This window comes from Triticum urartu, chromosome 7A, assembly GCF_056163025.1.
Source record: "Triticum urartu cultivar PI428250 chromosome 7A, HENAU_Tu73, whole genome shotgun sequence".
In the NCBI taxonomy this organism is placed as follows: Eukaryota; Viridiplantae; Streptophyta; class Magnoliopsida; order Poales; family Poaceae; genus Triticum; species Triticum urartu.
In genome coordinates this window covers 691,699,713-691,727,201 of record NC_141879.1, presented here as the reverse complement: position 1 = coordinate 691,727,201, position 27,489 = coordinate 691,699,713, and the positions used below count along the sequence as shown (strand labels likewise).

The following is a 27,489-nucleotide window of genomic DNA, read 5'->3' as shown; positions in this document are numbered from 1 at the left end:
TGTTGCATATGTAGTGTAGATCCTTGCTTGCGAGTATTTTGGATGAGTACTCACGGTTGCTTTGCTACCCCTTTTCCCCCCCTTTCTTCTTCTTTCCAGTTGATGCAACCAGATGTGAGAGCTCAGGAGCTAGATGCCACCGCCGATGCCTACTACTACGTGGAGACCGACGACGACTGAGGGAGTCCTGGATTAGGGGGTGTTCGGGTAGCCGAACTATACCTTCAGCCGGACTCAAGATTGAAGACTTCGTTCCATGTCCGGATGGGACTTTCCTTGACGTGGAAGGCAAGCTTGGCGATGCGGATATTCAAGATCTCCTACCATTGTAACCGACTATATGTAACCCTAAACCTATCCGGTGTCTATATAAACCGGAGGGTTGTAGTCCGTAGGCAATCAACTCCATATACAACAGAAAAAATTTGCACAAAAAACTTAAGATTACAGTTATAGCCGAACAATACATCTATCAAGGACTAGCAAAAAAAGAAACTTAAAACTACAAACACCCTGTGTTAATTCTGCAGCACCACAGCCCCGCTCAAGGCTGGCCAAACGACAACTGACAACCAGGGGTCATCTCCATGCATTTCTGGACACGGATCCAGCCATTGCCGCCAACTTCATTGGAGGGAAAACCTTATACGCCAATATCTCAACTCAACCCATGCTCAACATTGCCTGCACGTCAACAAACTGTAAGACGACATCAAAAAATGCAATGCATCTTGGCACGGCGCATACCCCGGTGGCATGGGGCGAGCGAGCTCATATTTCATGTATGTACTATTCTTCAATTGGTTTGTATATGGATAGCATTTTCCAATTACCATGCTCACTAATGAAAAATTACACCTTAAAAGTTAAATGTAGAAGCAAGTGGGCTGGTTTCTGTACGAACACCACAACCATGGTCTCGGAGCTACAATTATCCTATGACATTAAATACTTTTGTGATTGGAACAACATATAATTTTGTTGGACTACATAGTGAATCTTGGGATTAATCGCTTTTATTAATGTGATAATTTCTATTTTGTTAATATTAATAGAAGAAAGCATTTAACAGACAATGAACATGCGAAATATTTTCCTCGTGGAAGATGGACAATTACCGGTGTGAGTCTTGGTCCTTCTTTTACCCTTTAACTAGTAAATTGTTTAAAAAGCTAGGGAGATACACCTACAATGAGTTCGAGAACAGAATGAGATTTATTTGTTATTCTATATTTCACTCAAACAAATTAGAACAGCTTGGTGGAACTGGCACATTGCTTTCCTATTTCTTATCATGTACTCCCTCCGTCCCAAAATTCTTGTGTTAGATTTGTCTAAATATGGATGTATCAAGTCACATTTTAGTATTAGATACATACGTATCTAGACAAATCTAATACGAGAACTTTGGGACGGAGGGAGTACTAATTTTAAAATGGACCTGATACGGATACACTAATTTTAAAATGCACCTGATACTGATACGCTGGTTCCAGAAATATCCATGCATTCTAGCACTGGGATACTATTGTAGTAGTTCAATAACCATGGTGCGGAAATGCTGGAGCACAGTTGGTTTCATGAACCAACAGCAGGCAAGTGATTTTTGTTACTCATAAGTAAATCTGGAAAATAATTTGCAATGGTTGTCATCACGTTATGGGATGGTAATTCATACCATCCTGGAGGCTTGTGGTTATAAAATACAGTTTCAAGGTTTACATCAAAGATGCTTCCTCAGAACTTCAGAGTCTGAGCAACATGGTTATTAGCTCGCACCAGAGGCTGACATTATGTAATGTTGTTGGTGCTGAGAGAACAAAGCCATCTAAAGCTAGTCATAAAACTGGCATGCATATTTTGTGATACTATAGTTTTGGCTAAGTGCTAGAGCATAGGATCAATGATCCCTGAAGCAGACGCACACACTACATCACACAAAATACTCAAGGAACCATAGGCCGCCCACTCATTTTTGTTGCTACAAGTACGTCAAATCAACAAATGTATTTCTATGTCTGATGCACAGAACAAGTTTCTCACAAAACAATTCATAAAAAATATCGCCGGTATGTACAACCATAGCAGAAAGACTCAAATTTTGAACCATAGTTGTGGGAAAAGGAAAGTACAGAGCACATATTCCACAGGTAGAGTTCCATGTGCACGTTGAATGTGAAGAAATGAACTATAAAACATTTGACATTGCCATGGACACTGTCAGGTACAAGAATGTACCATGCCTTCAACATGAGCAAATTATATGCCTGAAACGTCTACGCAGACATGGAGTTTCCACATGCCAAGTTGACCATTATCATCCACAACTGAACATATATGACAGATTACAAAACAAGCTTCTCGCAGAACAGATACCATGTATGTGTACTGCCAGTAACAGAGGGGCTCAACGTCCTGAACCATAATAACGGGAGAAGGCAGAAAGCACATATATACATACCGATAGTGATGTCGCAGTCACCAGTTAACTCGCCGTCGATGAAGAGCTGCAAGAGTGTGGGCTAGCTGGAGTACTCCTTGAGCCCCTGCTGGAGCGCCTCATTGGCGAGCACATCATGCATCTCAAGGTATGTCCAACGAGCGAAGGATCGGCAACACATTAATTCCATGAAAATGCCAGAATCACGAAAAATCTGGCTGCATCATAAAGACTAAGCAGTAACATACCTTGAGAAGTACATCAACACTGGCTACAGCTTCAGAGATAACAAATTAAGTTGTGTGCCAAAATAGATCATAACCACTGGCTCCATTTTCTTGAAGAGAAAATGCTACAAGACCAACTTCCAAGAAATCCATTCCTGAATTTTGAAACAGTACAAGCACATTAATTCCATGAAAATGCCAGATGAAGCCTAGTTTGCCACACCTGCCATTTAAGCACTTAAATAACTGACATACAAAACTAAGACAAACAGACAATAGACTACACCCCAACACATGAGGAACATTACTAACCATGGCATAGGTCAAAATTCGCATGCATAAAAGCAGGGTTGCTCGTTCAGTTGTCCCTTGGATCAGTACTTCAGTAGCATTACTCAACACATACATCAATACATGAGATCTGAATCTAATTACCAGGCTAAATAATGTGTACTCAAACAATCTGAATTCAGTATCAGGTCTATTTTAATGCACTCAAATCCAATATCAGGCCAATTAATGTACTCAAAACAATCTGAATCCGAGCCAGACATGAAATTCATATTGAGAACCCCTCCTTGTATGCGATGAAGAAGAGTGGATATATGGGACACATGGACAAACAGCATGACAAGGATTTATTTGTTTGCAGATTGAGAACATGACCGTGACATACAGACTTGCATTTTTTAACACAACATATCTTCCAGTTCTAGAGTACCAAGAAACAGAACCTATCTATTGCACATGTACCCAGAAATAACTAAACAGGTAGCCATGGACATCACCAATGAACTTTGACAGAATACAAATGAACCGCGGACCAATCGACTAGCCCTGCAGTAGGTAAGATCAGAGCTTAAAGGGGACGAACCCATCCACGGAGATGACGAGGAGGAGCAGCACGTACGCGACGGGCAGAGGCCCCTGGCAAAGCCGCAGAGGCAGCGCCTGTCGCTGCAGCGCGGATGGCAGAAGGGAGTGGCTAGCTCCGTGGCGGCGGCGCCACCTGTATCTCACCATAGCTCGCCGCCGACCGAAGATGGATCCGTGGCAGTCGCACGGGACATTAGAGACTTCCAAATCCGGTGCTAGAGAACGACGAGCTCGGCGCCGCTACCGCCACCTTGGCCTTCTCGTCGGTGTCGATCTGGTTGGATGGACAATGCATCATGGGTTTCGGCGGGACATGCGCTGCTCGAGTGCGACCGAGGAAGGCGGATTGATCTGCGCCGGGAGGAAATGGACCTGTCGCGACCACTACCGCCGCAACTCGAGCGCGTGATCTGGACTGGGGTGGGGTTATGGGCTTGTGGCCGTGGCCGTGGGAAAGATGGGGAGGGGGCGACGCACATAGAGGGGAGAAGAGAGGGGATCGATGGATCGGGAGAGGTGAGGCTGTTCTGCGGCGGCGCCGGCATGGAGCGGGCGGAGGAAGATTGGTGGAGTGGCGGCGGCTGAGGGAACGGGAGGATAGAATGGGGAATTAGGGTTAGGTGTGTGTGGACTGTGGAGTATAAATGGGCTGGCTCGAAATTTTGCCACCCTGCCGCGTTGGCCACTTAAAATTTTGCATCTCCGCGCTCTCTCAAATTTCAGGCGCGCCCTTTTCTTTCCAACTTTTATATATGGCTGATTGACAAGTGGACCAAATAAGCGGGTACAACAGACACATCGGCAGAAGCCATCCATGACGGTTCATATGGCAACTAAAGAAAGAAAAAAAAAGGCATAGATGGTCGATTCATGACAGTTTCCGTGACGGTCCTTCAATGCCCGTCATCAAGGGGCTGCCGTTTTGGAGGTTATTCGCGTCTTGTTCATCCATGACGGTTCCCGTGACGGTTTTCAGGAACGTCACCCGAAGTCCGTCATGGATTAACAGATTTCTTGTAGTGAATATGGAGCACGGACGAGACGAGGAAGCAGAAGAGAGGTTGCGGGACATAATCTTAGACGGAGGTGATGTCATGTCGTGTTTTCTTAACGACAATGATGGTCTGGAAGAACAGCAGGGTGAAGAAGCAGGTCCGGAAGAACAGCAAGGTGAAGAAGCAGGTCCGGAAGAACAGGGTGACGGCTTCAGTGACCGAACAGAGTCTCGCCAGGTAAATATATTAGTTAAGCCTGTGCTGAGACTAGCTAATTGATGCATTCATTGTTTTGGTACGTACACATATTAATTAACTCTCGTCTTTCTTCTTTTTTCTAGCCCTCCGGTTCGAGCATAACTTCGGTAAAGAGACTAGGCCCGAAGAAAAAGTTGCGCGAGGATGAAAGGTTTGAGATCACAGAAATCGCGCGCGACGGCCTACCGATTGAACCCATCCGGACAAAGGATGCATTTACTGCTCAGTGCGGGGTTCTTGTTAGGGACAAGATCACGATCAGCATCCACCAATGGTTTAAGCCAGTTGAAGAAGACCCTGAGGTGTCTTATGTCAATGATATGCAGAAAGATGATCTTTGGAAGGAGCAAAAGGCAAATTTCACCCTACCGCCAGAGGAGGATCCGGAGAAGCCGGTTATAGAGCAATTAATTAAGTCTGCTGCTCTTAAGAAGATGGCAGAGCTATTCAGGAGGTGGAAGAATGAGCTGTAAAGGTTTGTCGACAAAAAAGAGACACCAGAATTCAAGGGCAAATATGAGAAGATCAGAGATCAATGGCCCGCATTTGTGGCCCACAAGACATCGGATAAGAGTAAGAAGATGTCGGAGACAAACAAGAAAAATGCTGCGAAGAAGATGCTTCACCATCGCACGGGGTCAGGTGGCTACCTCAAACCCCGGCCTAAGTGGGCAAAGGCTGAGACTGATCTGCTTGATAAAGGGATCGAACTAGAGACAATGAACTAGACAGACCATTGCCGGACTTGGTTCTTCGGGGCTGGTGGATCCTTGGACCTGTAACAGGGAAGTGCATTTGGACGGACGAGCAACTTGACATACCCTTGAAGAAGTTTCGGTACTATATCGATGCAGCGCAGAAAGGGACGTTCCTTCCAGACAGAGAGAACGACGAGCTCACAAAGGCCCTCGGAAATCCTGAGCACCTTGGACGGACACGAGGTATGCCAGGCTCCATTCCGTGGAAGGCTGGGTTTCCGGACGCAGGCGGTTACAAAAGCCACGAGAGGAGGAAGAAAGTGCAGCAGACCGAACTGCAGGCGCTGCACGCAAGGGTACAAGCGATAGAGGAACGAGAAGAAAATCGCAGCAAACGACTTGCCGAAGCTTCCCCTGAAGCTACCCCGCCATCTCAGCGGAGAAGCAGCGTGGCTTCCACCGAGCTGCTTCAGCCGGAGCTTGTCTTGACGGCTCCTGCCAGCTATCCCGTGGATGCTATCACGGAGGCTCAAAATTGCCACCTTATGACGCAATGGATTAATATGAAGGTCAAGGCGGCTGTTGGCTCTGTTTTTCCTAATAAACCTGGCGCAACTTTTCACTGCCGGCCGATTCCATAAGGATATGCTAAGGTGATGGTGGATGAAATAACAGAGGGATTTGAGGACCTCCCGCTTGACCACCCTACCGGAGAAGGGGATACTCGGCTGGGTTCTTCTCTGAAGACTCCATGCCTATGGCGGAAGGAGCTCATCAACCTTCCGAACTGGACGCCTCTGCCTCCTCCTCCTCCTCCGGCGAGTCAGGGCACTCTGCCTCCTCCACCGCCTCCTCCTCCGGCGAGTGACGATCAGGGCCCTCGGCCGGCTCCTTCTCCGGCGCGTGGCGGCACTCCGCCTCCTTCTCCGCCTGCGTTGGCGCGCCCGAGCAGCCAGCCTCCTCCTTCTCCGCCTCGTCAGCAAGGGCGGAAGAGACCCGCCACCTCGTCAGCAAGCGCGTCGTAGTCCTTCTCCTCCGCCTCGTAAGCAAGTAAAGAAGACAGCCGCTCCGTCTGTTCGGCCGGTGTCTAGCAGTACAACCAGAGGCGGGAGGACGTACAGATTCGGTCCTTCTCTGAAGACTCCAGAGAAGTTACCATACGAGAGGACCCCGGAGGAGAACGCGAAGATCGCACGAACCGAAGTGGATGACTGGTTTCAAGGGTTGAAAGCAAAGAGACATCCACCTCCGAGGAGAAGGTAGATCTGGTGAAAGTGAAGCGCACTCTAGCTGCCCTGGCAAAACCACCCAAGTCTCCGCCGAAAAGGCAACTATGAGCGCATTATTGGAAAGACATGGGCCGAAGCGGAGCGGTCGGGAAGTACAATCAGTGATCAAAGGATGAAAGAACGACGAGCAGCTGGGAAACAAATTGCCCAGCTCGGCGAACAAGGGAATCAATCGTGCCCCCCACTCAAGGTGCCTAGCGACATCGTCGATCCGAGGATGGTGCCCGGTTATAGCAATCTTGAAGATTACCTGTCCGACGATGTACATTATGATTTCATGGACGTGCAGATACACAGATACGAGTACGGGAAGCCTCTCGTCAAAGATGAAAAATCTCTAACAATGATGATGCGAAGATTGCATGATTGGTACTTGAAAATCTGCAGAGAGTCTGGGGGGAGGAGTACTTTGTATGTGAGAGTTAAAAAGGAGCATGACCTCATTGGAATTGATCTGTTGCCTATTCCATTTGAGGAGTTCTATCAGTTTTTCAATCAATTGGCCCTCGATAAAGCAACGGTCACCTGCTACTGTCTGTAAGTACTACTACTTCTGTCATTAAGTCTCTCTATATAGCTCAGCTCTTTCATTGCATTTATTTATAATTATCCTCACTATATTAATTATGCAGATTGAAGATCGCCGAATTTAAGAAAAGACAAGTCGGTGATATTGGGTTCATTAACACATATCTCATAGATGCAACTGAGGTTAAATTTCATGCTGCAGAAACCGAGGCCAATTTGCTACGATCATTCAAAATAAATGAACACAAAGATATAATACTCTTTCCTTACAACTTCAAGTGAGTGTTACTGTCTTGTGCATATTCGGTTTCCCTTATATATTAGTCCAGGTTATAGTAATGTAATTGATGAGTTATGCATGCGTGCGCAGGTACCACTATATTCTCCTAGAGATTAGGCTTGAGCAGGGAGTAGTAACTGTCTTGGACTCTAGACGAAAAGATCCCCAGGAGTATGCGGGCATGACTCAAATGCTCGAGAAGTAAGTTAAATCGATCATTATCCACCATATCAGCAACTTTGTTCATTTCTGATATCAAGTAATTGTTTTCTTCGTCCGGCAGGGTTTGGAGAAAATTCACCAGAAAAGCTCCGGGACTGTCGAAGGAGCTAGAATTTAGACACCCGAAAGTAAGTACTATAGTAGCATGTTCCGCGCATCTCCTAGTGATTCAAGCGCCAGTTTCATCAATACCATTTGGTATTCTTGCTTATCAGTTTGATTGACCTCTATTTCTTGTAAAGTGTTTGTTGCAGGAACAAGGGAATGATTTCTGTGGATACTACGTCTGCGAGTCCATCCGCCACACGACCTGTGAGCGGGGCTACTCTGACGAACAATATGAAGTGCGTAAATAACAATATTCTCAATTTTATTTTATTACCATCATTTGTGTTGAGTTTCATTCATTCACATATATATATGTATTGACCCCCTTCTTCAAATTAGATGTTTCGGATGCGGAATGAACTCCTAGCACCAGATCGCATGCGAGCAATTCAAGAGAAATTGGCGGCATTCTTTCTTGACCACGTGATCGCTGAAGACGGAGAATACTATGTGGACCATGCGTCCGTAATTTAGGAGATTATATTTGTAAGAGATAATTATTGTATATATGTAGTCTGTAGTGTCGGATAGATATACGAGAACTTGTTGTTCGACCAATCTCTCGGAGAAGGAGAGGTGGTCGGTATCACTTCTCTCCGTATGCATATATGTTCATGACGATCTTCTGTTTCCTTCGTTTGCTTACTAGCTAGCTAGCGTGCCTAGTCCTCTCTATACGTATGTATAGTACGTAGCGTCGACCAAGTACGGACATAAGAGAGGACACTTCTCTCTATTAATTAGCTAGCTAACACAATATATGAAATACCTAAATTAACCCCCCAAAACCCCCAAAACCCCCACCCCCCCTTAAAAAAACAAAAACTCCAGCCACAGAAATGCTGACGCGTGGATGCTTATTGGTTCCGGTTGGTACCACCAACCGGGACCAAAGGCCCTCCTGCCTGGGCTCAGCGCGCAGGCCACGTGGAGGCCCATCTGTCCCGGTTCTGGTTAGAACCGGGACTAAAGGGTCAGGGCATTAGTAACAACCCTTTAGTCCCGGTTCAAGAACCGGGACAAAAGGCCCTTACAAACCGGGACAATAGGCCCGTTTTCTACTAGTGTTCCTTTCCGCCCTTCAAGTGTGAAAAGATTGGCCATCTAGGATTTCACCCTACATCATATACAAAAACTTAAAATAGTTGCTGAAGATTTATTTAGGGGTTAAGGTATCTGTGGCCATTTGAGGGGCTAAATTATAAGGGACCGGTTGGAGATGCCCTTAGCTCTTGTGATAGACCATGCAAGCTGAAGTTTGCATGCTTCAAAAGGTGGTTTTAAATGAAGTGCCAAAAGTACTTTATATAGAAAAAAGGTCCTACTTTTTTGTTTGCAAATATCTTCTGTGTACTTTTTTGACTCAAATGATCTTACATGTCTTTCTTGATTTGAGTCATCTTACATGTCTTTGTGAAGAGAAAGTTAGGGTCATCATATCTCATATGCTTTGAGAATATATGAAGAGTGATGGGAGGACTTTTGTCAGTGTCAAGTAAATAAAACTCCGACCGAATAAAAGAAGTAAAAATCATCGAGAGAGCCCTTCGCCTCTTATTCCCCTTTCTCCTATAGATAGGCGTGAAGACCATCTCTGCCTCTTTTTCCACCGCCAAATCATCGCCACTCCACCCGCCTCTAGCGCCAATATGATGTCAAGAGGTGGGAATCTATTGGGGTTGCCATGTTATGCAGGGTTCGGAATCGTCTATGACCTCTTTGACAATGCCACAACAATTTATTGTGGTTGGATGGTTAGAGAGACAGTGGTATCCCAACCCACCAGGGGTCAAGTCCTGGTGCTCGCATTAGTCCTGGATTTATTTTAGGATTTCCGGCAATGCGCTTTCAGTAGGAGAAAACGTTCCCGTCGACGACGAGAGGCGGCTACGGTGTCTTCGTACATCTCAAGATGATATGCCAACTCAGTTTGTCGAAGGTGCTCATAGAGGTAGGGTATGCGTGTGTGCGTTCATAAGGTGAGTGTATGCGCGTATGTATGAGCGCTTGTATCTGTACTGTGTTAAAAAAACTTTGTAACGATGCAGAAAACAAGATACTAGACCGGTAGAGAAAAAACAATATTTTAGAGCTTTGTGCATAAATTATTTTTTTGCAGGGATTTGCAACTCTTTGTAATAAAAACGAAACGCGTTCAGGTGTTTTATATCAGAAAAACCCATCGAAAAACAAAAATCAGCTCCTACCTTTTTCTTCTTCGCCCAAATCTCATCTCATCAGATCACCAAACCATGGAAGCACTCGGGGCGCCGCGATCGCCGCCACCGGCCACAGCGGCCACCTCGGCCGTTCTCGACGACGACGATCTCCTCGGCGAGATCCTCCTCCGCGTCGCCTTCCCCACCAGCCTCGTCCACACCGCTCTAGTCTGCAAGAGCTGGCTCCGCCTTACCTCCGACCCCGTCTTCCTCCGCCGCTTCCGCGACCTCCACCCACCCAGTTTCCTCGGCTTCTACGTCAAAACTGGAGGCACCAAGCCACCGCGGTTCGTGCCGATGCCTCAGCCCCCTGAGCTCGCTGCCGTTGTCCACCCTGCAAACTTCGATTTGGGCACCTTGGGCAGCGACAGCTTCGGCTTCTGTGTGGATTGCTGGAACGGCCTCCTCCTACTCACCTCCTACCTGCACGACGGCCCACCAGTAAGAACAGTCCGATGCCCGCTCTACCCTGGGAGATACACGACCATCCTCCCGCCAATTCCGCAAACCAGCAGCATCCATGATGACCGCTTCACATACTACGACAGAGAGGTCATCCTCAAAGGCGGCGACGACGGCCTGTCCTTCTTCTATCTGGCAATGGGCGTGGAAGGGCAGCAGACAATTGTGGATGTGTATGTCTTACAAGATGATATATGGGCCATCTACTCTTCGGTTGCAACCGAATTCACCCGTATTTCGCTACGACTCGATCATGTTGCTAGTTTGATTGGTGACGGCAAGATCTATACTCTGGCCTATGTGAGTGGGATCAATATTTTAATCGTGCTAGATCTTGTGTCTGCCTCTCTGTCGTTAGTTAACCTCCCAGAAGAGGTGTTATCGTGGTGTGGCAAGCTGTCGCTCGCAGATGATGATTCTGGGGTTCATCTCATCACTCTCAAGGACCTACAAATACGCATCTGGCTGCACGGGGTGGATGGCAATAATGGCGCTGCCAACTGGTTCCTTGTGAATACCATTTGTTTACGTGAGATATGTGCTAATCATATGATACCAAGTCATGGTTTCAAGGATGCAGATGTACATGCACCTGGGTCCAATTCTGAGATCGAGGCGGACAATGCCCTCTACCTTTTTTATATCAAAAGCAAGGTTTTGAAGAAGGTTTACGACGTGACAGAAGAGGATGATTACGTGTTTAGTGTCAGCCCCTTTATGATGGTTTGGCCTCCAAAATTCCCTCTGATGAAGGAAGGACGTGATCTGCTGAAAGAATAACACTGCTAGCTTAGGTTTGCCTCTTTTTAATCTGCCTATATAAATGTGGTCTGCTAGTTACAATTAATGTACATGATGCTGCTATATGCTTATATCTGTTTGACCATTAAAAATGTGAATGGGCCGGTAACTGGCATCCTTAGTTCCCAGCAATGAAGGAGGAATGCAAGGTTTACCTCTTGCTGATTTGTTTACTACTTTGGTCTAGCTTCCATTGTGCGTTATGCTAATATTGTGCGCAATGAAATACAAAAGGATAAAAAAATATAAATGTTTGATCGGTATCTAGGCAAATCAAACACTTTCCAAGTGATATGCTGCCTCCGGTATCACATACATGTTCATGTAATCGCATGGAATGCATAATGACATATCATGGATTTTATATGTTTTCTTATGACAGATGGTGAGTTGTGCAAGCATGCATAGCAGAGTACATCAGTACCTACAAGAATGCATAAAATAATATAGATTGTCACCTCTAAAAATGCATATATAATAGTATATGTATCATCACACATACCAATTGTATCATTCATAAAAATTGTAACATTGTCACCTCTAACTACGCATAACATAATATGTATCGCCGCACATACCAATTGTAACATTCAGAAGAATTGTAATATTTTCACCTCTAAGTTCATGAAAGCATCCATGGAAGAATATACATCGGCACCTACAAGGAATGAATCTTACTACTGTGGCATATCAACACCGGCACCACCATAAGAACGATTGAGGGGGGGGGAGGAGGGGGTCTATAGTCACGTGACCGTACATGCGACTCATGAAACAGAATGCCGCTAGGGACGACATGGGTGCTGCCGTGTCAGAGTAGTGCCCCGCATTGGCTGGCAACACACGTTCGATGATGCCGGGCAGGACAAACTGAAAGCTAAAGTGGCTGGTGCTCGGCCATGGGCGGGGAGGGTTGTAATGTACATGAGCCATGGAGGTTGCATATAACAACCGAACTAAACAACATCACTGACGGGTGGGAAAGACTAAGGGTCGGATTTAGAAGGAAAACTCAGACATGTCAAATGGAGCAGCCTTTTCATTTAGAATCACCGTATCACAAACAGGCAATTGTTTTTCAGTCTGTGATAAGCGTCCGGCCGAGCACCAAAGTGCTTATGGCAGGTCAGTGGTAGTGCTCATCACTAACGTATGGCCAGTGGCCGGTCAGTGATGCACGATCAATAGTGTTCGGATATGTTGTAGTGCTACTTATAACTTATCTAGAAGCATGAGGATCGATGTTGGTGATGATGCAAACGAGTTCTCCCTTTGGAGAGTAACGAAAAGGGTTGAGTATGAAGATCGCCCTCAGAATCACAAAGTGGCGGCGAAAAAATTCACAATTATCCAGGGTAGGGTTTCAAGGGTATATAAAGCAATTGGCCACCGAAGCCACAGAGGAGGGAGGAAAGCCCCACATGTCATAGGCGCATTTGTAAGACGGGCACCTTCACTAGGTGCCTAGGCCTTGCGGGCCCACCATGCCCCTCCAGATGATGGGCCTTGGCACTCTAGTCCTCTAGTGCTACAAAAACACGCTATCATTTTCTCAGATTTTATTGAGGAATTTTTGTTTGGTGATTTTTTTTTCTGAAATTCCAAAAATAACAAAAAATAGGAACTAGAAGTGAGCATTGAATTAATACGTTGGTCCCTAAAAAAATTAGAAACATTGCACACTTAGAAGTTAATAGGCGTGAAATATACAAAGTTTATAGATATATCAGTGATGTATCACAGACTTCGGCATGAGATCGCGCAGTTCATGAACTGTTGTGTGGTCGCTCAACCCGCGACAGTTCCAAAGTAACAAATTCATTGGGCCCGGCAATAATGCCAGAGTATCATTCTTCTGTGGAATGTTCTTTATTCGGCCTCTTCAATCTCTCATTGACACATATGCTGAAGGTGAAAGAGGTGTTAAGGTGGGAGACATCACCCCTTCACTACTAGGGAAAACCCTAGTAGTAGCTCAGGTTTTGAGGCTATCAGCAGCGCGGGCGGCCGCGCTACCAATATGGCGCTACAGCTAACTCTTAGTAGTAGCGCTGTCTGTACCCGCGCTACTACTATTGACTATTTCAACAGCGCTTTTCCGGAACGCGCTACTATTAGTTAGCTTTAGCGATTTTCTAGCCCCACGCTACTGCTATATCTTTCATCATTACCACCCTGTTTCAGCTTCAATAAACTGCAATTTCGAGATACTAGGTACTACTAGATATCAATTTCATAAAGCCATAAAGCATTATAGGTACTAGGTACTATTCCCTCGGTTCCAAATTACTCGTCGTGGTTTTAGTTAAAATTTGAACTAAAACCACGACGAGTAATTTGGAACGGAGGGAGTACTAGATAACAATTTCATATATACTCAACATGCATCCTCAAGCAGTACTAGGTGATATCGATGCCGATCATCATATGTAGTTCTAGATGATATCGACGACGATCATCATATGTAGTTCTACATGATATCGACGACAATCATCATATGTAATTCTAGATGATATAGCCACACACACATATATAGTTCAAGATGATATCGACGACGATCATCATCCTCAAGCCTGGGCGGTGGGTGTTCCTGATAGTAATTAGGATGACCTGTCCAACACGAAGATTCTTGCCAATGAGGAATCTCTTCCACCCAACCGAGTTTAAGTGTGTACGACCGTCTGTGTCCATGCGGTAAGTACAGGTGGTGATGGAGCCCCTTGCGGTAAGGCGTAGTCCAGCTGAGCCTTCTTCATCAGGCTCGATACCACAACTCACAGATAGGTTCTTTGGCAATTTCTGAATAAGAAAAATATATCAATTAATAAATAGCTTCGCACATACTCTTGCAAATATATTTCTATTAAGTCTAGATTTCTACACTATCAAAAGACATAGTACTATGCATTTGTACTAATTAATCATGGATTCTACTAGTAAGTATATATGGATTATCTACACTATTAATAGTTCCTTGGATTCTACACTAATAAGCATGTGATCAGACTCTACACTAAAGCATATCATTGACTAGATTTCACAAAGCATATCACTGGACTCTACACTAAGCATATCATCGGATTCACTAAGCATATCATCGGATAATTTGCATTTGTAAGTATAACAATAAAGCATATATATATCATCAAATTACTACAGCCAGTATAACATACCATTTCATGCCGATCGACCATGGTACTTGTCAGGCGGGTCACGAATGGCACCCCGACAAAGTCATCACGTGGCGGAATTATGTCCCATAGGTTGCACACCTCCTCCTCTCTCAGCCTCATTCTTGCTACAATGGCTTCATGAAGTGAGTTCTCATCATCTTCATCGAGTGGGTCCTCATTATCTGAATCATCTTCGTCATCTTCGTCATCTTCATCATCTTCCACCAGGTTGAGATAAATGACAACCAGCTTGGTTCTTTCTGCTCTGAAGGAGAAGTTAATCAACTCACCACCAGTAAGACGCATGTGGGTGAGGAAACAGGCCCATCCATCTCCTCCAATCTGCGACATATTGCGTCCTTTCTCGACCTCCATAGTGTACGGCCCCCCAAGAGCCTCAAATGTCACAGTGTCTCTTGTCAGCTTGTTGAATTTCAACCTCACATTGCATGGGACGATCTGTGTAAAAAAAGCAAAATGACACAATGCAAATGCCAACACTAAAAATAAAATAGTTGTTACATTTCATCTAATTTCTTACGCCGCATGACGAAAACTCGGCTGGAAGTAGATGTCGAACAGCTTGCCAATTGCAAGGCTGCTGGCGCACCTTGACTTACACAGTCAACATAGTGGTGGTGGTGGCGGCGCAATTTTCCTAAAGCAATATGAGCAAAGGATTAACGATCCACTTCACAGGAAAGAAAAACAGTAGCATGTGATATTTTTGGTTCTTCCGCGAGAAGCAATTTAATAGACAATTATAAGGGTACCAAATAAGGGTACCACCTACCAAGACATTTCATCTATTTTGGCCCCTATTGCCTAAGATAATTGATTAAAAAATCAAGTGGCAAATTTAACTAAATTGGCACCTACATTTTGCCAAAATATAACTTATTACAAAAAAACAAAAGCATCTACCTATCCATATACAGAAAAAATAACAATCAAATGGTGCATACTAAATCAACTAAATCAAGTAGCCTACTAAATTCACTAGCATAGTAAATCAACTAAATCAAAATGTTCTAAATCAACTAAATCAACTAGCCGACTAAATCTACTAAATCAACTAGCCTACTAAATCAACTAAATCGAAATGTTCTAAATCCATTAAATCAACTAGCCTACTAAATCAACTAAATCAAAATGTTCTAAATCAACTAAATCAACTAGCCTACTAAATCAACTAAATCATATCAACTAAATCAAAATGTTGCATATGAACTAGCCTACTAAATCAAAATGTAGTAGGGAGGAGTAAGAAGGAGGGGCGACTCGAGGAGGGAGAAGAGAGTAGGACGGAGGAGGAAGGCGGAGCGAGGAGGGGCCGACCGGCGGCAAGTCGAGGGAGGACGGAGGAGGAGGGCGGTACCGAGTCCAGCGAGGAGGATGAGTTGACGGCGGCACAGAGGGAAGAGGGGTAGGCGACGGCGGCTGGCGGGGGCGACGGCGGCCGGCGGGGGAGGACCGGCGCGCACGGGGGGGGGGGGGTTGAGGGGGAGTGAGTTTGAGTGTGAGTGTGGATCGAATAGAGGAGAGCATGGGGGGCGGGTTGGAGATAGCTAGTTTTAGCAGTAGCGCTCTAAAGGCAAATGCGCTACTGTTAAACTACCTAGCAGTAGCGCGGTCTGAATAAAAGCGCTGCTGCTAGAACTAGCGTCACGGCGGGGTCGTGGGAATTATAACAGTAGCGCGGCTTAGAGGAGGCGCGCTGCTGCTACGTCTATTTCAGCAGCGAGTACTGCCAGAGCGCGCTACTACTACAATGCAGCAGCGCCTTATTTTTAAACTCGCTGCTGGTAAAATCATGTGTATAAGTTTTTCCCTAGTAATGCTTCCCCAGACATGAGGCAGGAACTAGGGATAAATAGAACTTATTCCTCGCGGGAGAATCGAACTACTATTGTCGCCCTTTTTCTGCATTGTCCCCATATGTCGGTTTCAACAGACTAGAAGTGATAGCATCTAAATCATCATCATCGTCCATGTCAGCGTCCTGTGAAGTCCTCTTCCTAGGGCGGTTACCTCCCAATGCCATTCTTCTGCGGCCTCAGTGCCTCACTAGTGACGCACATCCCCACACGCACACCACAGATAATTTTTAGCCTTGGCTGAGTTTTTAGGTCGCACCAAATATCCAAGCCTATTTATCGTAGGTAACCCGCGTACGACCTTCTCAGCCGGAAGGAAATCATGTACGACCTGTTCGTATAGTTTTGGTCGATAGACGTGCTTAATTGACCTCCTGAATTTGGATTTTACAAACCGAGAAGAAAACAGAGTAGCGGATGCACAAACCAGCTATTCTCATCTCAATAGATCATTTGATTTCTCTAAGTTAATTGTAAATGATATGTGAATTGTCCAAGAATAAAGTCATATTCTTGTCAAATCTTTTTTGAGTGATACCGAGGAGTGTGAATCTCGACACAACCGATCCCCCACCCACCAAATTCCCTACCGTGAAACCAGCCACCGTTGCCATTCTCTTTACAGTTTAGATCCAAAATGCCACTGTTGTTCCACCACCACCGAATGATGGAGCCACACTGTTGGCGGCCGGCGCAAATTTCCCCTAATCACAACGTTTGTCGAGGTCATTTGCCCGTAGGTCGCAGCCAAACTCCTCGATGCAAACACAATCATGCTGCTCACCCTAGCCGGTCGAGGCCAGATTCTGTACATCGGGCAAGTCCTCTCCACGCCACCGGAATGAGTTCTCCTTGTCTCGGCGCCAGAGCAGTCGATAAAAATCAATCTACTTAGGCAAAACTAACAGGAATGGAGTTGGCCGGTTGGCTCTGTCCGTCTTTCCGTGTCACCGCCGTCTTTCCTCAGTGCCTTATTTTTTAAAGGAAGGGGCATGCTTCACCAAATAATGGTTACATCATTGCCCAAAATTTTCATAAGAAAATAAGGGGGTGCATCCGCCCAAACATATGAGGAATTCGCACATCTGTATCCAACCAGCTCATGAGCTCTACTATATTCGACTCTCTAATACAAAGCTCAATTATAACCTTCCAAACTTCAAGCAAACTACTATGACAATCATTTAACACCGGTGCTGCTACCATGGTTGGCACGATGACGTTTTCGTCACAAACGAGCACACCAAGCTTGGAATCGAGATTTGCTAACAGGCAAGGACTCATAGGGGTACGGTGTGCGTGTGTGCGTTCATAGAGATGGGTGTATGCGCGTATGTATGAGCGCTTGCGTCTATAATGTGTAAAAAAAAGGAAATGAGGAATTTGCTGCGCCAAGATTCGCATTGCTACTTGTCGCTACGATTTTTTTCCTTCTTAGCCCAAACCGGATTAACCCACCTCGTCATAGAAAACCTCCGAAACCCTAAATTTTCTGCTCCGATTCCTTCTAGCGCCGTTTCTGCCCCGATTCCTTCTAGCGCCGCTCCCATCCCTCTCTCTGCTCCCCCACGATCCACTCCTCTCCATCCCCAATTCAACGATTTCCTCCTCGTCGAGCCTGGATCTGGGCGTACCCTATGGAGCGACACAATTCATTCAGGTGAGCCTCGATCTGGGCGGATCACGCGGTCCTGCCGCTTCTTTCTTTGCAGCCTGCCCCCGCATCTTTTCTATCTCCGCGAGACGACATCTGAGTCTGACTTCCTGCGTGCGATTTCTAGAGTTTCTCACTCGAATTGACACCCGCCTTTTCCTTGGTTGCCAGGATGGGACAGGCCAAGGAGAACGACGTGTACAAGCAGGAGCTGCTCGACGACGACAAGGCTGTCGACGCCGCCGGGCAAGCAGCCGCCAGGAAGTAATTATTCATTCAACTTCCTTCTTTTTCTTCATCTTCCCTTCACTTTGCTTGCTCCCATTCTGATGGACGGCCTGTGCGCGCAGGGGCAACGTCGGCAGCCACAGATCCGGCTTCACATATTTCTTGCTCAAGCCCGAGCTGCTCCGGGCCATCCAGGACTGCGGCCTTGAGACCAGGCCTAACGCTTGGAGCAACGGCCCCCCGAAGGCAAGTTAGTTCGATTAGGGTTAGCTATTCGCCCTTGGATCCATTAATCGCCACCTCTTAAGCTTTCAGGTTTCAGCCCATATGAGCTAGACAGCTAGGAATAATTTGTCAAAGCCAACCCTTAATTTCACCGTCTACCATGCTCCAACTAGCTAGAGCTACCCTCTGTTTTAATAGCAAAAAGAAATCATAGGCTACGTGTGTGGTGGTTAATATATTGCATAATTGATTAAAAACGTGTTTGGAAGCTATCAAATGTATGCTAGCAGAGATGCTGATCACGTTCATCATTTCATTAATTTATTTCAGTTCCTTTTTGACGGACGGCCTACGCGCACAGGGCTGGTCGACTACGAGAAGGACAACAAGGCCGCCGCCAAGCCAGCCGCCGGGCATGCAGCCCCAAGAAGTAATTATTAATTCAGCTCTCTTGTTTTTTATTTTGGCTCGGGCTTTATGACACTCCTTATTCTTACTTACCATCCAACATTACTTTGAGATCTGTGCTAGTCAACTAACTTACTACATGAAAATTTCTCTTCTATGTTTCTCTTAAATGAAATAATATATAGACTTTAAACTTTGCAGGTCAACCAAACTTTCAAACTTCAATGTGTGAAATACTTTTAGATTTTTTTGGTCCGGCATAAATATACAAAATGAGATATATTTTTAGTAAAAAGGCTATCTTAAGTATTTATGATTCACGAAAAAAATCAAAATAAATTTTCCACATTGTAGTAAGAATGTTTGTTTCTCTGCAAAGTTTGAAGTTCATATGTTGTTTTATGTTGGATAACAAAAAAAATGTGCCTATGCGGATTGTGATGTGTAAGTCGGATAAGAGGTGCCATGGAGCCTTAGCTCCACTACAACTTCCTGTTTTTCTTCTTCCCGTCCCTTTGTTTGCTCCCTTTCTGATGGATGGCCTATGCATGCAGGGGCTACATTGGAATCCACGGCTCCGGCTTCAGGGACATTGTGCTCAAGGCCATCCAGGACTGCGCCTTCGAGCACCCAAAGGACTGATAAGGTCGTTAATGCCGCCGCCAAGCTCGCCACTGGGCATGCAAGCCCCAACGAGTAATTATTCATTCAACTTCCTTGGTTTTTTCTTCTGTCCGCCCCTTTTTGTTCCCTTTCTGACGAACGGTCTATGCACGTAGGGGCTATGACGGAATCCACAACTTAGGCTTCAGGGACTTTTTGCTCGAGCCTGAGCTACTCCGGGCCATTCAAGACTGCAGCTTCGAGCACCCATCAGAAGAAGTTAGTTTGAATGATTAGCACGTACAACGCTCAGCCATTAATTGCCACCCCTTAGATTTCAGGTTTCAATCCACATGAGCTAGGCCGCTAGGAATAATTTGAAAATGGTAACCCTTAATGCCACTGCCTACTATGCTCCAACTAGAGCTACCTCGTGTTCTAACAGGAAAAATTATCATAAGCATTGTGTTTGGTGGTTAATTTGTTGCAAAATTGATAAAAAAACTAGAAGAAACAACATGCGTTGCCACGTTATTTTCTTGTCATTGTGCATAGAGTTTCTTTTTCTCATTATATTTGTTTTTAAGAATTCATTATATTTGTTAAAAGTTTCATCTTCCACTTAATAGACTAACGAATGAAAAATTGGCGGTGAGAAACTATGTACCTGCTGGAGAATTAGCCCTGTATGTATGTGGTGGCACCAAGCGATTTCGGCCCATTAAAGAAGATGCAAAGATGGTCTCAAGAGAAGGGCCTCCTGGAGGGGCATTGCATGTTCACTAGTATAGTTGAAACTACGCGTGTCGTCCTGCCTACAACTGAAGCAACTTGAATGGGAGGGATGTAAGCTAGTTGCATGTCCACCCCTGATGTTTTATGGCTTGGTTTTTTCGGCTTCATTTTCTTTTCTTTTTAAAACATTTTCTAGTTTATTTTTATTTTATTGTAAGTATTTTTTAAACATTTTTATGTGTTCTTTGTGACATTTATTTTATTTTGCATTTGTATTTTTCATATTGTTATTTTTGTTTGTCTATTTTTATTGTTTTTTTAACATTTTTCTTGTATGTCTATCATTAGGAACGCAACTACAAGTGCCGTCCCCAATTGCACTCTAGTGGTGTTTTGTTGGAGGGAGTGATAGCTGCATGTCTGTCACTAGGCACGCAACTGCAATTGTCGCCCCGCTCCCACCCACCCCCCCGACTGCAACTGCGTGAGATCAGTGCGACTACAACTCAACAGTGTTTTTGTTGGTAGAGTGGGATGTTACACGTTTGCCAGTAGGCACACAGCTAGAAATTTTGCCCTTTGACTACAACTCCATGTCCCTGCAAAAAAAAAGACTACAACTCCATGTGTTCACCGTGACTACCACTTAGTGACATTTTCTATCTGAGGGTGAGGAGGGAAGTTGCATTTCTGCCACTAGACATGCAACTGCAAGTGTCATCCCCGACTCACACTGTATGTCATCAATATGACTGCAACTTAGCGGTGCTTTTTGTCTAAGGGAGTTGCATGTCTACCACTAGACATGCAGGTGCAAGTGTTGCCCTCGATTGCAACTGCATGTCTTCATCGTAACTGCCGCTGCAAGTATCTCCGGGGGAGAGGCGAGGGGGCAGTTGCATGTATGCCACTAGGCACGCAAGTGCAAGTCTCGTCATTGATTCTCACCCATTATATGCAACAACCCGTTGCACATTGGTCGGCCGCCCACAGTTACATGTTCGTGGGACCCACACACCCACTTAAATTATCTTTATTTTATATTTTTTTTGATTTTTAGTTTTACTTTTGTTACACGAAAAACAATAGATTTTTTTTAAGAATGACAAGAAAAATAAAGGGAGAGTGAGATGGTACGAAGAGCAGGAATGGAATTATATGTTTCATTCTTTTTTTTATCCTTTTCGATATGTTACTTCTTTGTCATAAAATATATTTTTATGCAATTAAAACCTATTTAAAATAAATACAGGATGAGAATAATAGGAGAAAGCAAGAGGTGTCATAAGAAAAGAACATAACACGTGACGCGAAGGAAAAAATGTTGGGGAACGTAGTAATTTAAAAAAAAATTCCTACGCACACACAAGATCATGGTGATGCATAGCAACGAGAGGGGAGAGTGTTGTCCACGTACCCTCGTAGACCGAAAGCGGAAGCGTTATAACAACGCGGTTGATGTAGTCGTACGTCTTCACGGCCCGACCGATCAAGCACCGAAACTACGGCACCTCCGAGTTCTAGCACACGTTCAGCTCGATGACGATCCCCGGACTCCGAACCAGCAAAGTGTTGGGGAAGAGTTCCGGCAGCACGACAGCGTGGTGACGATCTTGATGTTCTACCGTCGCAGGGCTTCGCCTAAGCACCGCTACAATATTATCGAGGAGTATGGTGGAGGGGGGCACCGCACACGGCTAAGAGAATGAGCACGAAGATCAACTTGTGTGTCTAGAGGTGCCCCCTTGCCCCCGTATATAAAGGAGCAAGGGGGAGGGGCGGCCGGCCAGGAGGAGGCGCGCCAGGGAGGAGTCCTACTCCTACCGGGAGTAGGACTCCCTCCTTTTCCTTGTCCAACTAGGAGAGGGGGAAGGAAGGGAGAGAGGAGAGGAAGGAAAGGGGGGGCGCCGCCCCCCCTCCTTGTCCAATTCGGACTAGATGGGGAGGGGGCGCGCGGCCTGCCCTGGCCGCCCCTCCTCTGCTCCACTTTCGGCCCATTAGGCCCATTAACCCCCGGGGGGGGGGGGGGGGGGGGTTCCGGTAACGCCCCGGTACTCCAGTTTTCTCCGAAACTTCTCCGGAACACTTCCGGTGTCCGAATATAGCCGTCCAATATATCAATCTTTATGTCTCGACCATTTCGAGACTCCTCGTCATGTCCGTGATCACATCCGGGACTCCAAACAAACTTTGGTACATCAAAATATATAAACTCATAATGAAACTGTCTTCGTAACGTTAAGCGTGCGGACCCTACGGGTTCGAGAACAATGTAGACATGACCGAGACACTTCTCCGGTCAATAACCAATAGCGGAACCTGGATGCTCATATTGGCTCCTACATATTACACGAAGATCTTTATCGGTCAGACCGCATAACAACATACATTGTTCCCTTTGTCATCGGTATGTTACTTGCCCGAGATTCGATCGTCGGTATCTTAATACCTAGTTCAATCTCGTTATCGGCAAGTCTCTTTACTCGTTCTGTAATACACCATCTCGCAACTAACTCATTAGTTGCAATGCTTGCAAGGCTTATGTGATGTGCATTACCGAGAGGGCCCAGAGATACCTCTCCGACAATCGGAGTGACAAATCCTAATCTCGAAATACGCCAACCCAACATGTACGTTTGGAGACACCTGTAGAGCTCCTTTATAATCACCCAGTTACGTTGTGACGTTTGGTAGCACACAAAGTGTTCCTCCGGCAAACGGGAGTTGTATAATCTCATAGTCATAGGAACATGTATAAGTCATGAAGAAAGCAATAGCAACATACTAAACGATCGGGTGCTAAGCTAATGGAATGGGTCATGTCAATCACATCATTCTCCTAATGATGTGATCCCGTTAATCAAATGACAACACATGTCTATGGTTAGGAAACATAACCATCTTCAATTAACGAGCTAGTCAAGTAGAGGCATACTAGTGACGTTTAGTTTGTCTATGTATTCACACAAGTATTATGTTTCCGGTTAATAAAATTCTAGAATGAATAATAAACATTTATCATGATATAAGGAAATAAACAATAACTTTATTATTGCCTCTAGGGCAAATTTCCTTCAGTCTCCCACTTGCACTAGAGTCAATAATCTAGATTACACAGTAATGATTCTAACACCCATGGAGCTTTGGTGCTGGTCATGTTTTGCTCGTGGAAGAGGCTTAGTCAACGGGTCTGCTACATTCAGATCCGTATGTATCTTGCAAATCTCTATGTCTCCCACCTGGACTAGATCCCGGATGGAATTGAAGCATCTCTTGATGTGCTTGGTTCTCTTGTGAAATCTGGATTCCTTTGCTAAGGCAATTGCACCAGTATTGTCACAAAAGATTTTCATTGGACCCGATGCACTAGGTATGACACCTAGATCGATATGAACTCCTTCATCCAGACTCCTTCGTTTGCTGCTTCTGAAGCAGCTATGTACTCTGCTTCACATGTAGATCCCGCCACAACGCTTTGTTTAGAACTGCACCAACTGACAGCTCCACCGTTTAATGTAAACACGTATCCGGTTTGTGATTTAGAATCGTCCGGATCAGTGTCAAAGCTTGCATCAACGTAACCATTTACGATGAGCTCTTTGTCACCTCCATATACGAGAAACATATCCTTAGTCCTTTTCAGGTATTTCAGGATGTTCTTGACCGCTGTCCAGTGATCCACTCCTGGATTACTTTGGTACCTCCCTGCTAGACTTATAGCAAGACACACATCAGGTCTGGTACACAGCATTGCATACATGATAGAGCCTATGGCTGAAGCATAGGGAACATCTTCTGCAGTGGTCGGGCATTGAGTCTTACTCAATTTCACACCTTGTAACACAGGCAAGAATCCTTTGTTTGCTTGATCCATTTTGAACTTCTTCAAAACATTGTCAAGGTATGTGCTTTGTGAAAGTCCAATTAAGCGTTTTGATCTATCTCTATAGATCTTAATGCCCAATATGTAAGTAGCTTCACCGAGGTCTTTCATTGAAAAACTCATATTCAAGTATCCCTTTATGCTATCCAGAAATTATGTATCATTTCCGATTAGTAATATATCATCCACATATAATATCAGAATGCTATAGAGCTCCCACTCACTTTCTTGTAAATACAGACTTCTCCAAAAGTCTGTACAAACCCAAATGCTTTGATCACACTATCAAAGCGTTTATTCCAACTCCGAGAGGCTTGCACCAGTCCATAAATGGATCGCTGGAGCTTGCACACTTTGTTAGCTCCTTTTGGATCGACAAAACCTTCCGGCTGCATCATATACAACTCTTCTTCCAGAAATCAGGAATGCAGTTTTGACATCCATCTGCCAAATTTCATAATCATAAAATGCGGCAATTGCTAACATGATTCGGACAGACTTAAGCATTGCTACGGGTGAGAAGGTCTCATCGTAGTCAATCCCTTGAACTTGTCGAAAACCTTTTGCGACAAGTCGAGCTTTGTAGACAGTAATATTACCGTTAGCGTCAGTCTTCTTCTTGAAGATCCATTTATTCTCAATTGCTTGCTGATCATTGGGCAAGTCAACCAAAGTCCACACTTTGTTCTCATACATGGATCCCATCTCAGATTACATGGCTTCAAGCCATTTTGCGGAATCTGGGCTCACCATCGCTTCTTCATAGTTCGTAGGTTCATCATGATCTAGTAGCATGACTTCTAGAACAGGATTACCGTACCACTCTGGTGCGGATCTTACTCTGGTTGATCTACGAGGTTCAGTAGTAACTTGTTCTGAAGTTTCATGATCATCATCATTAGCTTCCTCACTAATTGGTGTAGGTGTCATAGAAACCGGTTTCTGTGATGTACTACTTTCCAATAAGGGAGCAGGTACAGTTACCTCATCAAGTTCTACTTTCCTCCCACTCACTTCTTTCGAGAGAAACTCCTTCTCTAGAAAGTTTCCGAATTTAGCAACAAAAGCCTTGCCTTCGGATCTGTGATAGAAGGTGTATCCAATAGTTTCTTTTGGATATCCTATGAAGACACATTTCTCCGATTTGGGTTCGAGCTTATCAGGTTGAAGCTTTTTCACATAAGCATCGCAGCCCCAAACTTTAAGAAACGACAAGTTTGGTTTCTTGCTAAACCATAGTTCATAAGGCGTCGTCTCAACGGATTTAGATGGTGCCCTATTTAACGTGAATGCGGCCGTCTCTAAAGCATAACCCCAAAACGATAGCGGTAAATCAGTAAGAGACATCATAGATCGCACCATATCTAGTAAAGTACGATTACGATGTTCGGACACACCATTACGCTGTGGTGTTCCGGGTGGCGTGAGTTGCGAAACTATCCCGCATTGTTTCAAATGTACACCAAACTCGTAACTCAAATATTCTCCTCCACGATCAGATCATAGAAACTTTATTTTCTTGTTACGATGAAATTCTTTGAACTTTTCAAATGTTTCAGACTTATGTTTCATTAAGTAGATATACCCATATCTGCTTAAGTCATCTGTGAAGGTGAGAAAATAACGATATCCGCCACGAGCCTCAACATTCATCGGACCACATAAATCTGTATGTATGATTTCCAACAAATCTGTTGCTCTCTCCATAGTACCGGAGAACGGTGTTTTGGTCATCTTGCCCATAAGGCACGGTTCGCAAGTACCAAGTGATTCATAATCAAGTGGTTCCAAAAGCCCATCAGTATGGAGTTTCTTCATGCGCTTTACACCAATATGACCCAAACGACAGTGCCACAAATAAGTTGCACTATCATTATCAACTCTGCATCTTTTGGCTTCAACACTATGAATATGTGTGTCACTACTATCGGGATTTAATAAGAATAGACCACTCTTCAAGGGTGCATGACCATAGAAGATATTACTCATATAAATAGAACAACCATTATTCTCTGATTTAAATGAATAACCGTCTCGCATCAAACAAGATCCAGATATAATGTTCATGCTCAACGCTGGCACCAAATAACAATTATTTAGGTCTAATACTAATCCCGAAGGTAGATGTAGAGGTAGCGTGCCGACCGCGATCACATCAACTTTGGAACCATTTCCCACGCGCATTGTCACCTCGTCCTTAGCCAATCTTCGCTTAATCCGTAGTCCCTGTTTCGAGTTGCAAATATTAGCAACAGAACCAGTATCAAATACCCAGGTGCTACTGCGAGCATTAATAAGGTACACATCAATAACATGTATATCACATATACCTTTGTTCACCTTGGCATCCTTCTTATCCGCGAAATACTTGGGGCAGTTCCGCTTCTAGTGACCAGTCTGCTTGCAGTAGAAGCACTCAGTTTCAGGCATAGGTCCAGATTTGGGTTTCTTCTCCTGAGCAGCAACTTGCTTGCTGTTCTTCTTGAAGTTCCCCTTCTTCTTCCCTTTGCCCTTTTTCTTGAAACTAGTGGTCTTGTTGACCATCAACACTTGATGCTCCTTCTTGATTTCTACCTCCGCAGCTTTCAGCATTGCGAAGAGCTTGGGAATTGTATTATCCATCCCTTGCATATTATAGTTCATCACGAAGCTCTTGTAGCTAGGTGGAAGTGATTGGAGAACTCTGTCAATGACGCAATCGTCTGGAAGATTAAATCCCAATTGAATCAAGTGATTATTATACTCAGACATTTTGAGTATATGATCACTGACAGAACTGTTCTCCTCCATCTTGCAGCTATAGAACTTATTGGAGACTTCATATCTCTCAATCCGGGCATTTGCTTGAAATATTAACTTCAACTCCTGGAACATCTCATATGCTCCATGACGTTCAAAACGTCGTTGAAGACCCGATTCTAAGCCGTAAAGCATGGCACATTGAACTATCGAGTAGTCATCAGCTTTGCTCTGCCAGACGTCCTTAACGTCGTCAGTTGCATCAGCAGCAGGCCTGGCACCTAGCGGTGCTTCCAGGACGTAACTTATGTGCAGCAATGAGGATAATCCTCAAGTTACGGACCCAGTCCGTGTAATTGCTACCACCATCTTTCAACTTTGCTTTCTCAAGGAACGCATTAAAATTCAACGGAACAACGGCATGTGCCATCTATCTACAATCAAACATAAACAAGCAAGGTACTATCAGGTACTAAGTTCATGATAAATTTAAGTTCAATTAATCATATTACTAAAGAACTCCCACTTAGATAGACATCCCTCTAATCCTCTAAGTGATCA

The 27,489-nt window shown here is 44.7% G+C and overlaps 2 protein-coding genes and 1 long non-coding RNA gene across 3 annotated transcripts; 2 read left to right on the top strand and 1 right to left on the bottom strand.

Moving 5' to 3' along the window:
• Window positions 1-307: 307 nt before the first annotated feature.
• On the bottom strand, window positions 308-2,649 carry LOC147961597 (uncharacterized). Its single transcript, XR_015611798.1, has 2 exons — window positions 2,462-2,649; window positions 308-684 (listed from the first exon to the last, which is right to left on the bottom strand). It is a non-coding gene; the product is annotated as an uncharacterized LOC147961597 (long non-coding RNA).
• A 7,524-nt stretch (window positions 2,650-10,173) lies between these two features.
• On the top strand, window positions 10,174-11,382 carry LOC147961596 (uncharacterized). The gene has a single exon (XM_087533874.1). It carries the CDS (start codon window positions 10,174-10,176, stop codon window positions 11,380-11,382), a length of 1,209 nt encoding a protein of 402 aa, XP_087390000.1.
• A 6,897-nt stretch (window positions 11,383-18,279) lies between these two features.
• On the top strand, window positions 18,280-19,928 carry LOC147961595 (uncharacterized). The gene is made up of 5 exons (XM_087534399.1): window positions 18,280-18,371; window positions 18,458-18,581; window positions 18,891-18,990; window positions 19,523-19,664; window positions 19,748-19,928. The coding sequence occupies exons 1-5, from the start codon at window positions 18,280-18,282 to the stop codon at window positions 19,866-19,868; spliced, it is 579 nt and encodes a 192-aa protein (XP_087390525.1). The 3' UTR covers window positions 19,869-19,928.
• The last annotated feature ends 7,561 nt before the right edge of the window (window positions 19,929-27,489 follow it).

Excerpts from the sequence above, each read along its gene's own strand:
- LOC147961596 (XM_087533874.1), top strand. The coding sequence starts at position 10,174 with ATGGAAGCACTCGGGGCGCCGCGATCGCCGCCACCGGCCACAGCGGCC.
- LOC147961595 (XM_087534399.1), top strand. The coding sequence starts at position 18,280 with ATGGGACAGGCCAAGGAGAACGACGTGTACAAGCAGGAGCTGCTCGAC. Across the intron at positions 18,991-19,522 it reads CGGGCATGCAGCCCCAAGAA|GGGCTACATTGGAATCCACG; the intron begins GTAATTATTAAT and ends CTATGCATGCAG. Across the intron at positions 19,665-19,747 it reads GGGCATGCAAGCCCCAACGA|GGGCTATGACGGAATCCACA; the intron begins GTAATTATTCAT and ends CTATGCACGTAG.